At 34.5% G+C, this 15,393-nt stretch overlaps 1 protein-coding gene across 1 annotated transcript; it reads left to right on the top strand.

Moving 5' to 3' along the window:
• Positions 1–2,633: 2,633 nt before the first annotated feature.
• LOC116133562 (DNA damage-binding protein 1a) lies at positions 2,634–14,828 on the top strand. The gene is made up of 19 exons (XM_031419257.1): positions 2,634–2,915; positions 3,254–3,302; positions 3,513–3,572; positions 3,676–3,767; positions 3,992–4,043; positions 4,213–4,275; positions 4,432–4,481; positions 5,793–5,868; positions 6,420–6,629; positions 6,755–6,861; positions 7,058–7,166; positions 7,451–7,651; positions 7,756–7,971; positions 10,549–10,659; positions 11,258–11,533; positions 11,861–12,135; positions 13,074–13,422; positions 13,514–13,798; positions 13,964–14,828. The coding sequence occupies exons 1-19, from the start codon at positions 2,812–2,814 to the stop codon at positions 14,543–14,545; spliced, it is 3,267 nt and encodes a 1,088-aa protein (XP_031275117.1). The 5' UTR covers positions 2,634–2,811; the 3' UTR covers positions 14,546–14,828.
• The last annotated feature ends 565 nt before the right edge of the window (positions 14,829–15,393 follow it).

Raw genomic sequence — 15,393 nt, 5'->3', positions numbered from 1 at the left:
ATAATTAATTAATTAATTAAATTTAAAAATATTATTAAGGGGTGTTTGGTTGTAAGGGTGGATTAGGGTTGGAGTCTATAACTATTACTAAGTGGAATAAGGTTTTAATTAAATAAGCTATTAATTAAATTGCACTATAGCTTATTTAATTAAAACAAAACCCTAGCCACCATTTCTCTCTCTCTCTCTCACTTTTTTCATAGATTGAATCAAAGAATTTTTATTCTTTGATTTTTTTTGGATTCTTGAAGTCTTTGATTATTCTAGCAAAATAGATCAAAGGTTCTATGAATTGTCTTTATGTGGACGATGTGAGTTCAATTTTATATTGAATCGGGAAGCGAGATCAAAATCAGAGATATTTGAAAGAGCCTCCAAACGTTGGTAACGTATTCTGAATCCTTGTATGGATTGCGTTTTATACATATTTTATTTCAACATGTAAACGATATAATCTATTTCCAAATCTCAGCGAAAAGGTAATTGATTTTCCGATTGAATTTTTGTTTTTCCACTTTGTACGGTTGATCAATTACTTATATACCCCAGCCCCCCTACATTTGAGAATTTAGCTAAAACACCCTAGCTACAAAAAAGTTTAAAAGTTAACAAAATACCCCTAAACACCCAAGACCACTATCGGTTGCCAACGACAGTAGTCGTAATGGCGCATGATCAGCGAGATCTAGCCGGTCGTGCGCCGGTAAAGCCGTTTCTATGGTCGTGAAACAGTCATGGATCTGTGATCCATGGCCGAAAATGGCTTTGCCGACGCACGATCGGCCATAGACGGCTAGTCTTGTGCCATTCCGTCAACTACTGTCGGCAACCAGCGGTGGTGGCTAGCTGTTGACAGTGGCTTGGGGTGGGTGGGGGTGACTTTGCTATAAATTAAAGTTTTTTATGGCTATGGTTTTTTTAGCAAAATTTCAAATGTAAAGGGTTAATAAAATGATTCAAATAATAATAATAATGATAATATATTAATATTATTTAAAAAGAATGGCAATTTAGTAATCTATATAACATATTCACCTATTTATCCTCTCAACCAAACATATAAATATAACATACTCACCAATTTATTCGAACCAACCAAACACATTTCACTAAACATTCCCAGTAATCTTTAAGGTGATACATTTTTCCATTAATATAACATCCCTATAATAAAACATTATATTATCTAAACGCACCTTATATTATCAACAATAGACACTATTTGCAATAAAAAATATCTGTAATATTTTATTACTTGTAAACAAAATAAGAGAATCTTGAAAATTAAACAAAGATGATTCCCGTAATCTTAGAGTATCTCCAAAAGACTCTTTATATGACATAAACTCTTTATTATAAAGAGTTTACCCATAGAAACAAGAGTTCAACGCATTCTTTATTCTTTAAATAAAAATTAAAGAGTGAGTTCGAGTCTCCACATTTAGAGAGTCCAATTTTACTCTCTATTTTAATAAATTGTAAGAAATTGTAAGTTTCTATACATTTTATTTATGATTTATCTCTCCTATTAAGTTTCTTTCTTGAAAAATCATATTCTCCCTCCTAAAATTTAAAGAGTTTATTGAATTTGAATAAAAAATTTGTTCTTTATATTTAAAAATCAATAAAAATGTTCTTTATTTATATGAAATATGCTCTTTAAAATAAGGCCAAACGACTTGCGCATACCCAATATTTGCCGTAACGACAAGTTGGTACCCAAAAGGTTTTGAAACGACAAACAGGTACCTTCCGTCATATGCTGTTAGTGATTTCTGTTTGTTAACAGTGAAAAGACTAAAATGCCCTTGAAAGTTTGATATTTTAGTTTTTATAAATTTCTAAAAAACCCCCTAGGTTTGCTAATTTAACTAAACACCCCCATATATAAAAATTTTGTTAAATGACAAAAACACCCCCACCACCTGCAGTGCCAGATTCTAGCCACCACCGCCGGAAACTGGCTAAAAATTGCGTTACGACACAGACCCCTCGGATATGTGTCGTAACGTGTTGATCTGGCCTTTTCCGGCCAGATCAGCCATAGATATGGCTGGAAAAGGCCAGATCTGGCCGTCGAGGCCGCAAAACTCCATCTGCTGCCTCGACGGCCAGATCTGGCCGGAAAAGGTCAGATCAACACGTTACGACACAGATCCGACAGGTTTGTGTCGTAACGCAATTTCCAGCCAGATTCCGACGGTGGTGGCCAGAATCTGGCCTATAGGTGGTGGGGTGTTTTTGTCATTTAATAAACTTTTTATATATAGGGGTGTTTAGTTAAATTAGCAAACCTAAGGGGTTTTTTAGAAATTTTTAAATTTATAAAAAACTAAAATATCAAACTTTTAAGGGCATTTTAGTCTTTTCAATATGAACAAACAGAAATCACTAACAGCACATGACAGAAGGTACCTGTTTATTGTTTTAAAACTTTTTGGATACTAACTTATCATTTTGGCAAACCTTAGATATGCGTAATTCGTTCGGCCTTAAAATAAAGAGCAAGATGCGCTTATATGACCCGAACCGAGTGGACCCTCGAGGATATCTAGTAACTTCTACGGAAAAAAAAAAACCCTTCACGTTAAATTAAACCCCGTTCTGTTTAACCAAAAACACGTGTGCGGTTGTCTAGGTTCAGCGCGGCAGCACCTCTTTGCAGAGAGACCCAACAGAGAGTAGTGAGAATGTGAGATACAAGCTGAAGCCCAAGACAAGAAAAGAAAAGAAAACCCTCAGAAATTCCAGAGAGAGCCGATAAATTAAAAGCTGCAGCTCCAACAAGCACTCTCTTCTAACTCTACCAAAATGAGCATATGGAACTACGTCGTTACGGCTCACAAGCCCACCAATGTTACTCACTCTTGTGTCGGCAATTTCACTAGCCCTCAAGAGCTCAATCTCATTATCGCGTAGGGCTCCCCTTCTTCTTCTTCTTTTCATGCTCTTTATTTGACATTTCAACTTTTTCTTTTCGGATTTCACTTTCTAATGTTGTTTCTGCTGCTAGGGTTTCATTTAGACTATTATAGTAATTTATTTCCTGTTAATTGGAGCTGTATTGGTGTGATTAAGAGGAATTGCGTTCTTCTTTGTGTGTTTATTGCTTTTTTGTGTTGCTTTTGTTGAGAATTATTTCGATATGTATGGTTTTCTCTTAGTTCAAGCTTTTAAGCCAAATTTAATGTTAAACAGCCTTTTTCTGTGTAATTGAAGTGTATTAATAAATCCTATTTCTATCTTGCTTCAGGAAATGCACTCGTATCGAAATACATTTGCTTACTCCTCAGGGACTGCAGGTATTTTCAACATTATTTTTTTTTTCATGTTTTCTTTCTATGTATGCCATTTTCTATTCAATATTATGTCTGAATCTAGCATGACCTAGGTTTCTTTCTTTCTTAAATGTACAAGAAGAAGAAAAAGAAGAATTTATTATTTTAAGATTTATGTTCTGGTTATAACTTGTATGGAGAGCATTGGAAATAAGTAATAATGTTCTTGTGCAGCCTATGTTGGATGTACCCATATACGGAAGAATTGCAACTCTTGAACTTTTTCGCCCTCATGTGAGTGTTATTTGTTTATTTATTTGTTGTTTCTAAGTTATACATGGTTGCATTGTAATGTAAATTCTGTTCATGGTTTTGTTTATGATTTTTGTCATATCAGGGTGAAGCACAGGATTTTCTATTTATTGCAACCGAAAGATACAAATTCTGTGTTCTCCAATGGGATGCTGAGTCATCTGAGCTTATTACAAGGTTCAAGAGCTACACAAATAAAAACAACCAGTTCTCATAAAGCTGTTATAGTAGGATATAGTAAATTTGAACTTTAGCAAATGCACTCTCTGCAAAAGAAATATCCTGGGTTATGAAGAGTTTGTGTATAATAACCTAGATAGATCTCTGAAATTTTTGTTATTTATTTATATCATTAACTTATAACGTTCTTGTACTAATGGAGTTATGCGTTTGTCATGTAGAGCAATGGGGGATGTCTCTGATCGTATAGGCCGTCCTACAGATAATGGTCAGGTAATAACTCTCTTCATGAATTGTTGTGGTGGTTTCAATTATTTTTTTGCTGCCATTTCTCTTGAGACATGGTTGTAATATTTACCTTGCTAAGTTAAATTGAAAGTTTCGGCAAAGGTTATCGCACTTAATCTTTTATCTTCTATCCTTCCTTTTCCCTTGGCTGCAGATTGGCATAATTGATCCTGATTGTAGATTAATTGGACTCCATTTGTATGATGGGTTGTTTAAGGTATGTAGTTTGATGTGCATTCCTCTACTTTTTCTGTGTGTGATGAGATTGTGTGTGTTGTGTGTTAATTTTCACTTTTAATGTTCAAAAAATTTCCTGCATTTGCTATCAATCAATTCTTTTAAAGACTAACTTTCGTATTTGTTGTTTTGTCAGGTTATTCCTTTTGATAGTAAAGGACAGCTAAAGGAAGCCTTTAATATTAGGTATTCCTTGAGTCCTTTGAAACTTCAGCTATGATATAACATCCGTTGTGTTGAATGTTATTTTCGACACTTAAATGCACGTCTCCTTGGGCTGCATAGTTTATATGTTCACCATATTCTCTATTCCTATGCAGATTTATTATGGATTTTGGCTTATCTTTTGTGGCATTTCCTTGAGAAGTGGATTTTTTTTCCCTTTTTGTTCCTAGTTTGATATTTGAACAATTGCTATAGACGGTAAGGTTCAAGAGATATTTGAACAATTGCTATAGACAGTAAGGTTCAAGAGCATCTCAATGTAGTTATTTTACATTAGTTTTGGTAGTATTGTTCTTGCAACTAGGACTTTAGGAAGTTGAGAAAATTCAACTGTACAAAGCCCTTGATGGAGGTCCAATGTTCTTGTATCAATTGCATGTGTTTTGGAATGTGATAAAAAGATAAGTCAATAATGGCATTCATTGCCCTATTCATGTTTCAGCATGTTTGTCTGACCTAGAGCCAAACAGTGCCTTTTGTTGCATTCTCAAATACAACTCCCTTTTCACCTTTAAAATACTGATTTAAGTAGGCTTTTCTCTAGTTCAATGAAGTGGTTAATTTGAACTTTGTGCTGGTTGATTAATGAATTTGTAATTGTTATGTGATTGAGATCCATCTTGGGCATCACTTTGAACTTAATACACAAATGAATATAGAGGAACTCATCTTCTTCATTTATCCTGATTGGATTGATGGTTGTTTGTGATTTTGAATTTTGAATGCTCTCTTATTGATAATTTTTTGTTTTATGACAACATTGTGGTTGTGACAGCTTGTCTTCATTACCTGGTATTTTTTCTTTTTTTGTTTCTCATACATATTCATCAACTGTGTCTCAGTATGCATATATACGTCATAATGTTCACATATTGTTTAATAGAGAAAAACATACAGTTTGGGTTGGGAAATATCAACTCATTCTCTATGATTGTGGCTTTAAAATGCTAGTGCACCTCTAAATCAGTTTGGGTACCTGGTTGGATCAGATTCAAGCCTACCAAACTTTATGTTGTTAGGGAGGTGTATTGACATCCTCACAGTTCAGCCCTTGAAAACTTGTACCGAAGTTGGATGTAACATTTGAATAAAAGGGTCATTGAGTATAACCATAAAGATTGCTGACATAGGAATTCCATCTTTTGATATACACCAATTTCATTCCTCCCTGTGAGGGTGTTTTATTGTCAGTGAAACAGATATTTTATGCTTTACTTATATAGCCAAAATATAACACCAAGTGTAACATTGTCGATGTTATCTTCTTTTCAGGCTTGAGGAGCTTCAGGTTTTGGATATCAAGTTTCTTTATGGTTGTTCAAGACCAACAATTGTAGTGCTCTACCAGGTCCCTAACTTTTTTGATGCATCCTTACGTTTGTTAAGGAATTGTTACTTTTATTCTTTTTAAATCTATAGCTCTGATTAATAGTTCTAGTTTTATTGATATTGCCTTTGTGGTGGATTTACATCTAGACCTTTCAAAGTTGAAAAGAGGTTGCCAACATTCCCAATATAAGATGATTTTATTGACGAGGCGAAATTACAAAAAATTGAGACATACCTTAAGTGAAAAGTTGAATGTGTCTGGCTACCCTCATGCTTGTGTGAACTATTTCTTTTGCATATAAGAAGCGATCCTTATTAGTTTTATTACTGAAACTTATAGTTTCTTCAGATTCAATTCCACATCATTCTGGAGTGTCAGAGAAGCACCTTCTTTTGGTATACTATCATTTTGCAAGTTTTCTTACTAGATTGATTGTGAGATATGTATGTCTAGTGTAAATGTTTAATCATTTTACTGGATTGTGCAAGGATATTCTTTGTGTATTGTAGTAAAAGTATATTTGACAGAATAGTTTAAATGGTATTATCATTGCATTGTCGTCTTTGTAGGATAACAAAGATGCTCGTCATGTCAAAACATATGAGGTTGCTCTGAAGGATAAAGATTTTGCTGAGGGCCCTTGGTCCCAGAATAATTTGGACAATGGAGCTGATTTGTTGATACCAGTACCCCCACCTCTCTGTGGTGTCCTCATAATTGGAGAAGAAACAATTGTCTATTGTAGTGCTAATACTTTTAAAGCAATTCCGATCAGACCTGTAAGTTACTTCTGGACTTACAGCCAGTTTTGTGCGGTGCTGCTTTGTCATTTATGAAGAATTGGAAGTTGCAGTTGCTTATAAATGTGTTTTTGCTTATTTCCTTCGTCATTTTGATAAACTAGTCTATCACGAAAGCCTATGGAAGAGTTGATGCTGATGGCTCTAGGTATTTACTTGGTGACCATGCTGGGCTTCTTCACCTGCTGGTTATAACCCATGAGAAAGAGAAGTAAGTGGTCATGCAATCTTCTGTCTCATATTTACTCTCAAGCAGTATATCTTGAATTCCTATGCGAAAAAAAGAAAAAATGGCATAATTGAATAAAATTCGTACCAGAGAAATGAATCAAAGCTTAGTTTTAACCTTTGTTCAGTTTGATATAGTAGGATCTCTTATGGTTGTGTTATAAACGTTTATACTTCAGGGTTACTGGACTAAAAATTGAGCTTTTGGGGGAAACATCTATCGCATCTACTATATCATATTTGGATAATGCATTTGTGTATATTGGCTCAAGCTATGGAGATTCACAGGTTTGGTGGACTTAAATAATTTGTTGATGATTGTTTATTTTTTTGATTTATATGTTGAAAACTCTGTAGTACTTATGTTAACTTTTAAGTGCTTTTATTAATGAAATTTGAATTAAAAAAAATTCATAAAATCCTTAGAGTTGAAATCAATAGTTTCAATCATTCTCATGCTGTGTCTTGCAGCTTTGAGCTGAATAACACACTTTGTTGTAAAGATTGAGGATATTGCATTTTAAGATGAATTTACAACATTAAATGTTGACACTCAAATGGTTCTGATACAGCTTATAAAGCTAAACCTACAACCTGATGCCAAAGGTTCATATGTTGAAGTATTAGAAAGGTATGTCAACTTGGGGCCCATTGTTGACTTCTGTGTGGTTGACCTTGAGAGGCAAGGCCAAGGTCAGGTTGTAACTTGTTCTGGAGCTTACAAGGATGGTTCTCTTCGCATAGTTCGAAACGGAATTGGAATAAACGAACAGGTATCTCAAATATAAAAGATTTCCATTTATTTCTAGGATTATGTGAAGTACTATTCTCAAGTCAAAAAATTCACTTGTTGGTTTATATACATGCGACGTTGTAGGCATCGGTAGAATTGCAAGGTATTAAAGGGATGTGGTCATTGAGATCATCTACTGATGATCCATTTGATACCTTCCTGGTGGTGAGTTTTATCAGTGAAACACGAATTTTGGCAATGAATCTTGAGGATGAGCTGGAAGAAACTGAGATAGAGGGTTTTTGTTCTCAAGCACAGACTTTGTTTTGCCATGATGCTGTTTTCAATCAGCTTGTTCAGGTTTGTTTTGTTACCTATTTTTTTTATCCTTATGTATTCTTCCTTTTATGAATGTTAAATTCATACAATCTTTTTCTATAAGTTGACCTGAATTAAAGATTGTATTTGCTACAAATGTATTGATCTACTCTTTGATTTGATCATGAGATGGGGACATTAGGAACCAATTCTATTAGCAGAATAAGCAGTATTGGTGCTGTCTCAGAGGCATGCTTTTATGCATTAGTCATAATTACATGGTCTTGCATGAGAAATGGCTGTTAATCACGAGAGTAGGTTTTCTTTGTTAAAAATTTCTTAAAGCTGAAAACTATAAATTTCAGGGGACCTATCAGCGTTAAAATGTGGAGATAAAAAATAGTTTGAACTTTTTGGATCCGTTTGGTTTGTTATTTTGGATAGGATTTTGGGAATAATATTGGATAGTTGAATAGAGTGATTATTACGAGGTAAAATTTAAAAATTAACAAAAAAACCCCCTAGGTTTGCTAATTTAACTAAACAACCCAATATATAAAAATTTTGTAAAATGGCAAAAACACCTCCACCCACCCACAGTGCCAAATTCCAGCCACCATCGCCGGAATCTGGCAGGAAAATGGCGTTACGATGCAGACCGGTCGGATCTGGCCGGTCGTGCGTCGATCTGGCCTTTTCCGGCCAGATCCATCACGGATTTGGCCAGAAAAGGCCAGACCTACGGCCAGACGGCTGCAAAAGTCCAGATCTGACCGTCAGCGACGGCCAAAGATATGGCCATCATTGTCGGTCAACGACGGCCATTTCTTTGGCCGTCAGATCTGGCCTTCTCCGGCCAGATCGACAAATTACCGGCCATTTCCGATCATTTCTACACTGTTGTGACAGATTCCGGTTACCACCGACGGTGGTTGTCGGAATCTGTGGGTGGGGTTGTTTTTGTTAGTTTTTAAACTTTTTTTCTGGGGGTGTTTAATTAAATTAATAAACTTAAGGGGTCTAAAAGTAATTAAATAAAATATAATAGTATTTCCTAAATAATTAAACCAAGTATTTTGGGAATAGGGTATGAAATAATAAAACAAACGGACCCTTTGTTATTATAACAATTGAGATTTGAAAAGTTGTGATAAAAAATATGAGGACACTATGATGGTGGCGATAGTGGCTGTTTGGAGTAATAATAGTAGTTATGGCGGCCGATTTTGGTACTGGAAGCTGTGATGAGTTCTGGTTTGTGTAGTGATAACAATAATGGAAATAATGATGGTGGTGCCGGTGATGGCGATGATTGTATAGTTGTTGAGGTTTTGAGGTTAATCATTATCTGTGATGTGGTTGTGGCTGTGGCTGTAATTATTTGGTGGTCGTAGTGAAGGCTGAATGCAAAATTAAAAGGTGGGGAAAATTAATAAAAATGTAAAACATTTAGTAATTAGATACTGAAATATTGATATATATTGTGTAATAATAGCCACCTATACATATGTATAATTTGTTATCCGAGGGATTGAATGTATGCATCTAGAGTTGTGAGAATTTGATATGCAACATGAAAAAGTGGGAAAAAATAATAAAAAAGAAGTTAAAGATTAAGTAATTAAATAGTGAAATATTGTTTTCAATTGTGTAATTTTAACTGCCTATACATATGTATATGTGTAATTTTTTAACCAAGAAGTTGAATATATATATATATTTTCACCTATACACAGTTGGTTGATGAATTCTTAGGTGTTAAATTGTGTATTAAATGCACATAAAGGGCCAAGTATTGAATTTTAGGTTTTAAGTGCACAATGTGGTTAATTAACATTCAGAGTTGTTTTGCTGTAGGAAGAAACAAAGAGCAATGTTTATTAATGTAATTGGTTATATAGAAAAAAGTAAGAAGTAAATAATGTGGTGCTTCGAATAATGACCTGGTCTTTTGTAACCTCGTAAAGTTAATACGTCTATTATATTGCCTATCAAGGAAAAGGTAAAAATTAAAATTTTACAAAAATTGAAAAAAAATCAATCTGATCACCACATTTTGTATCAAGCTTAATATTCTTATATTATCTAATAGGCTTGGGGCTGTGGTGAAAGGGCATTAATCTCCTATCTTTTATTTACCAACAGGAATGAACCTCCTGGAAACTTATTATTGAGTTCAATTTTTTTGTGTGTGTGTGTGTGTCTTTCTCTCTCTCTCGCACGCGCAGTTGTTGTAGAGATTACCACATTGCTGCTAAACATTAATTGGATAAGCGTAACTTGAAAAGATTTGAGATCCTCTTGTTATTGAACATGAAAAATCATAGAAATTATCTGCTGTAACTAATATTATGGTGGTGGTTTGTTTTAGTGATCATGATGCTGCTATTTTTCTCTTCAATGTTATCGTATTGTTTTAATATTTTTAGGTTATTTTATTGTAATTTTTGATATTATGCAAGGCATTCTTTTGCTAAGTCTTCTTTCATTAGCTTAATTCTTTTTCAGGTTCTGCAACTGGCTTGTGAAATTGTTTCATATAATTATAGGTTTACACTGTTTTTAATAAATGACAAGTATAATTTTAGTAAGCACTGGCTAATCAAACTACCTGGACAGGTTACTTCTTGCTCTGTAAGACTTGTAAGTTCGACATCTAGGGAGCTGCGTACTGAATGGAAAGCTCCAGCTGGATATTCAGTTAATGTTGCAACTGCTAATGCTACTCAGGTTTGTTTCCATCCTCATTCTGTTTATAAATGTATGTTTGGTCTCGCTGATTCTGGGACAAATGTGATATTGCACATCCTTATTTTATTTGCATGTGTCTTTAAATTGTTCTATTTACTCGGTAATGTTATTTAACAATTCCACTGAATAAATGAAATTTTTTGTTGCAAATACAAATATAATAAAATATAAAGAAAATGAATTATTATTAGAAATCAAATTAAGTAAACAAAACACAAAATAAAAATAATCATGTATCAATATTTTTTTCAGTTGATTTTTCTGTATATGATTTTTAACCTGAGTCAATTGATTGGCAGTATATATCTTTTGGCAGTTCTCACATTTTCTTAAAAATATTTTAGAAACTGACTTCTAGGTAAAAGAAAATAATAAATACATTAATTTCTTTTTTGTTTTTTAATAAAAAGGAACGGAAAACCTTTACCATTTTCATTTATTCAATGATGTAGCTAGTCCATCTGTTAAAAATTCTGGATGCATCAACTGCCTATTGGATATTTTCCACATTAACATCCAGTTTTGCATGTTGTAGTTTCAGTAACTGACATATTTGTTGCACTGCTGCTTGTGACAGGTTTTACTGGCAACTGGAGGTGGGCATTTGGTTTATTTAGAAATTGGTGAGGGAACATTGACAGAAGTAAAACATGCACAACTGGAGTATGAGATATCATGCCTTGACATTAATCCAATCGGTGAAAACCCCAACTATAGTCAGATAGCTGCAGTTGGAATGTGGACAGATATAAGTGTTAGGATATTTTCACTTCCTGACCTAAATCTGATCACTAAGGAGCATTTGGGAGGAGAAATTATACCTCGATCTGTTCTTCTATGTGCATTTGAAGGGGTATGCTTGTGCTTGAGGTTTCTTCAATTTACAACTTTCATTTTTGTTATGATCAGACTTCCACATTTTAATAGAAAAATGTGGCATGTCTGAAGAACTAGTTTCATGCATCATATTAAGATGAATCTTTGCTTGAAAATCACCAAAAATGTGGTCATCACAGACATTCAGTTAAGAATGAATATGAGATCAAATTTTTAGCTTAGAATTTGGATGGTGGATATGAAGTAAATTGTCTGGTGCTTTCATTTTTGCTTTGTTGGTATAATGTTTCCATTTTTGCTATTTCTCGCTACTAAATATATGTCTCTTGCAATTGCTTTTCAGATATCTTACTTGTTATGTGCACTTGGAGATGGTCATCTTTTAAATTTTTTGTTGAACATGAATACCGGTGAGTTGGCGGATAGGAAAAAGGTGTCTCTGGGAACCCAACCTATTACACTCCGTACTTTCTCATCCAAGAGTACCACTCATGTATTCGCTGCATCAGATAGGCCGACTGTGATTTATAGCAGTAACAAAAAGCTACTTTATAGTAATGTAAATTTGAAAGAAGTCAGTCATATGTGCCCTTTTAACTCTGCTGCTTTTCCAGACAGGTACGCTTTCCTGCATCCTTCATTTACTGGCTGAGCCATGTAGACTGAACAGTTTAGTATTCTTAAAGTGACTCTGATTTAATTTACATGTAGAAAACATTATTATATTATGAGGATGATCATTATTTAGTTATCCCATTTATACAAATTCATTAAGATGGACTAATTGGGGCTAATTTGTAATGTTGCACAAAGCTAGACGTCAAGTCTTTATCTTAGTCTGTATGTGCTTGGGTGGTGTGAAGTTAGCATCTGATTATAAGAAACTTTACTCGCAACTTAATTTTTCGGTAATCTGGAAAAGAATGCATCCCATAATTGTATATTATTCTGGCATATCTTGTCTTCATGAACAATTAATGGGATGTTACTGTTCAAATTGGTTTTCTTATATTTATGCCATACCTGGTAATGAATGGTTCTCTGTTTCTGTGTGAAGATATGATTGATGTGAAGTTAGTACGCAAGAATAACCATAAAGTTTACAAGATGCTAATTTCCTGATATCCTATTGTTTATTGTACCACAAAATATGGCCAAAAAAATAAAAAAAACATGTTGAGAGATCCTTAGTTTTGATTTTTTATGAACTAGAATAGATCTGTAAATTCAGTTTTTGTGAACTAATTTATTTATTACTATGAGCTCCTTCATTAATTGGGTCTGGCACCTTTATATTCTGCACTTTACTACCAAATGCTTGTATTATTTCCATGCTAAAAGGAATAGTTTCTTCTAAATTTATAAAGAAGCAGGCCAATATCTTTTTAACATGCAATAAACTAGGACATCAAAAACACATTCTGATTGACTGTTTTCTAGATGAATATTATCCAAAGAGTATATTTGAAACATGACCAAGCCGATTGCTTCTCAGTTTATCTTACTTCTGAAGATATATTTCAAGAGGCATTGATTAATGTTTTTTTTATCAACAGCCTTGCAATTGCAAAAGAAGGTGAGCTTACTATTGGCACAATTGATGATATCCAGAAGCTTCATATCCGTTCTATACCTCTTGGGGAGCATGCACGCCGTATCTGTCATCAAGAGCATTCCCGGACTTTTGCTATCTGTAGTTTGAAGAACCAGTCTAGTGCAGAAGAATCTGAAATGCACTTCATCCGCTTGTTAGACGACCAAACATTTGAGTTCATATCAACTTACCCCCTTGACACATTCGAGTATGGTTGCTCCATCCTCAGTTGCTCCTTCTCTGATGATAGTAATGTTTATTACTGTGTTGGGACTGCCTATGTTCTGCCGGAAGAAAATGAGCCTACCAAGGTAAACTAGATGCAGGTTATCTTTGTTTTCAGTTTGAGATTGACACATTGTAGCAATGTTCCTATTTCAATTGTGTCTTTTCTCTGTGTAGGGGAGGATATTGGTTTTCATAGTGGAAGATGGTAAGTTACAGCTGATTGCGGAGAAGGAAACTAAGGGAGCAGTTTATTCATTGAATGCCTTCAATGGCAAATTGCTTGCTGCTATCAATCAAAAAATCCAGTTATACAAGTGGATGCTCCGAGATGATGGTAGTCGGGAGTTGCAATCTGAATGCGGACATCATGGTCACATACTCGCCCTCTATGTGCAAACTCGTGGAGATTTCATTGTTGTTGGTGATTTGATGAAGTCCATTTCCTTGTTAATCTACAAGGTACTTTATTAATCCTCAAATGCATTCCACTTTACATACCTTTTAATTATTTTCTACTTGATACTGTTCTTATTTGTTATTGTGATCAAGAAATTATTTTTCATATTTGCTGCATAAAGTAGGTCTGTTTTCTTACTGATTAGCTAAAAATTTGATAATTTTCAGCATGAAGAAGGTGCCATTGAGGAACGGGCTCGTGACTACAATGCAAATTGGATGTCGGCTGTTGAAATTCTTGACGATGACATATACCTTGGTGCTGAAAACAACTTTAACCTCTTCACAGTTAGGAAGAATAGTGAAGGTGCCACTGATGAGGAACGGGGCCGCCTCGAAGTGGTTGGTGAATTCCACCTTGGAGAATTTGTGAATCGATTTCGGCATGGATCCCTTGTGATGCGGTTGCCAGATTCTGATGTGGGTCAGATTCCCACCGTTATATTTGGCACTGTGAATGGCGTTATTGGGGTTATTGCTTCACTTCCTCATGAGGCGTACCTTTTCCTAGAGAAGCTGCAATCAAACTTAAGGAAGGTGATAAAGGGTGTTGGAGGGTTGAATCATGAGCAATGGAGATCATTTAACAATGAGAAGAAAACAGTGGATGCCAAAAATTTCCTGGATGGTGATTTAATTGAGTCATTCCTTGACCTGAGCCGTAGTCGGATGGATGAAATATCCAAGACAATGAATGTATCAGTAGAGGAGCTTTGTAAGAGAGTTGAAGAACTTACGAGGTTGCATTGATATTGATATTTGTTGATGAAATTTTTTTATCCTTTTTTTTGTAATATCATCAGGACATTTGTTATGGTTTGGGAAGAAATGTTTTGGGCCTTTTGGCGTTGTATGGAACTCGGACAGTGGACGTTTATTACATATTTCTTATCTAAACGCCGTGTATTACATTACATATCAGAGTAATGATGAGCACAAAATGATGCAGGACAGGGAGGCAATAATGTTTTATGGGCCTTCTTATAAGTGATTTTTAGGCTGTAAAAAATAAGCTTTTCACTATGATTAAAGTCAAACACATACTCGTCATTTCCAGAGTTTTTAATTTAGTCAAAGATATGAGCTACACGTTTATGCATGAATATTTTACCTTTTGTTATTTTAGTAATACCTCAAAAGTGTGAGAGTTGGTGGTGTTGTTTTGAGGCATAAGTAGCAAGCGAAGGTCCCTAGAGTGGGAAAAAATTTGCCATTAAACTTCTATCCTTGCTTAACAGTTAACATATAGCTTCATTACCTTAACTAATCTTCTAAGGTTTTAAAGTTAACAATTGAATAAACCCTCCAATGATCACTTTCATTAACAATCGAAGGATATTAAACTCAAAACCTCTTGAATAATAAACCTAAAAGTTTTTATCGTCCTACCTGGTTATCCAAAGGTGGTTAAATCTCAACTACCTTTACTTCAAGGTATCAGTAAAATATAATCAATAAAGCTAGGGACACCAAAAAAACTGCACCGAAATTGTGTACTGGCCTACGTGTAACACGCTTCTGATTTTTTTAACAATTTTTTTTTAGTGAACGATCATCCATCAAATTTGGACGGCCGTTCACTCACATGGACACTCGTC

Source organism: Pistacia vera, unplaced genomic scaffold, assembly GCF_008641045.1.
Source record: "Pistacia vera cultivar Batoury unplaced genomic scaffold, PisVer_v2 Contig108, whole genome shotgun sequence".
NCBI classification, from domain to species: Eukaryota; Viridiplantae; Streptophyta; class Magnoliopsida; order Sapindales; family Anacardiaceae; genus Pistacia; species Pistacia vera.
The sequence above is the reverse complement of the archived record's forward strand: the minus strand, read 5'-3'. Positions and strand labels throughout refer to the sequence as shown.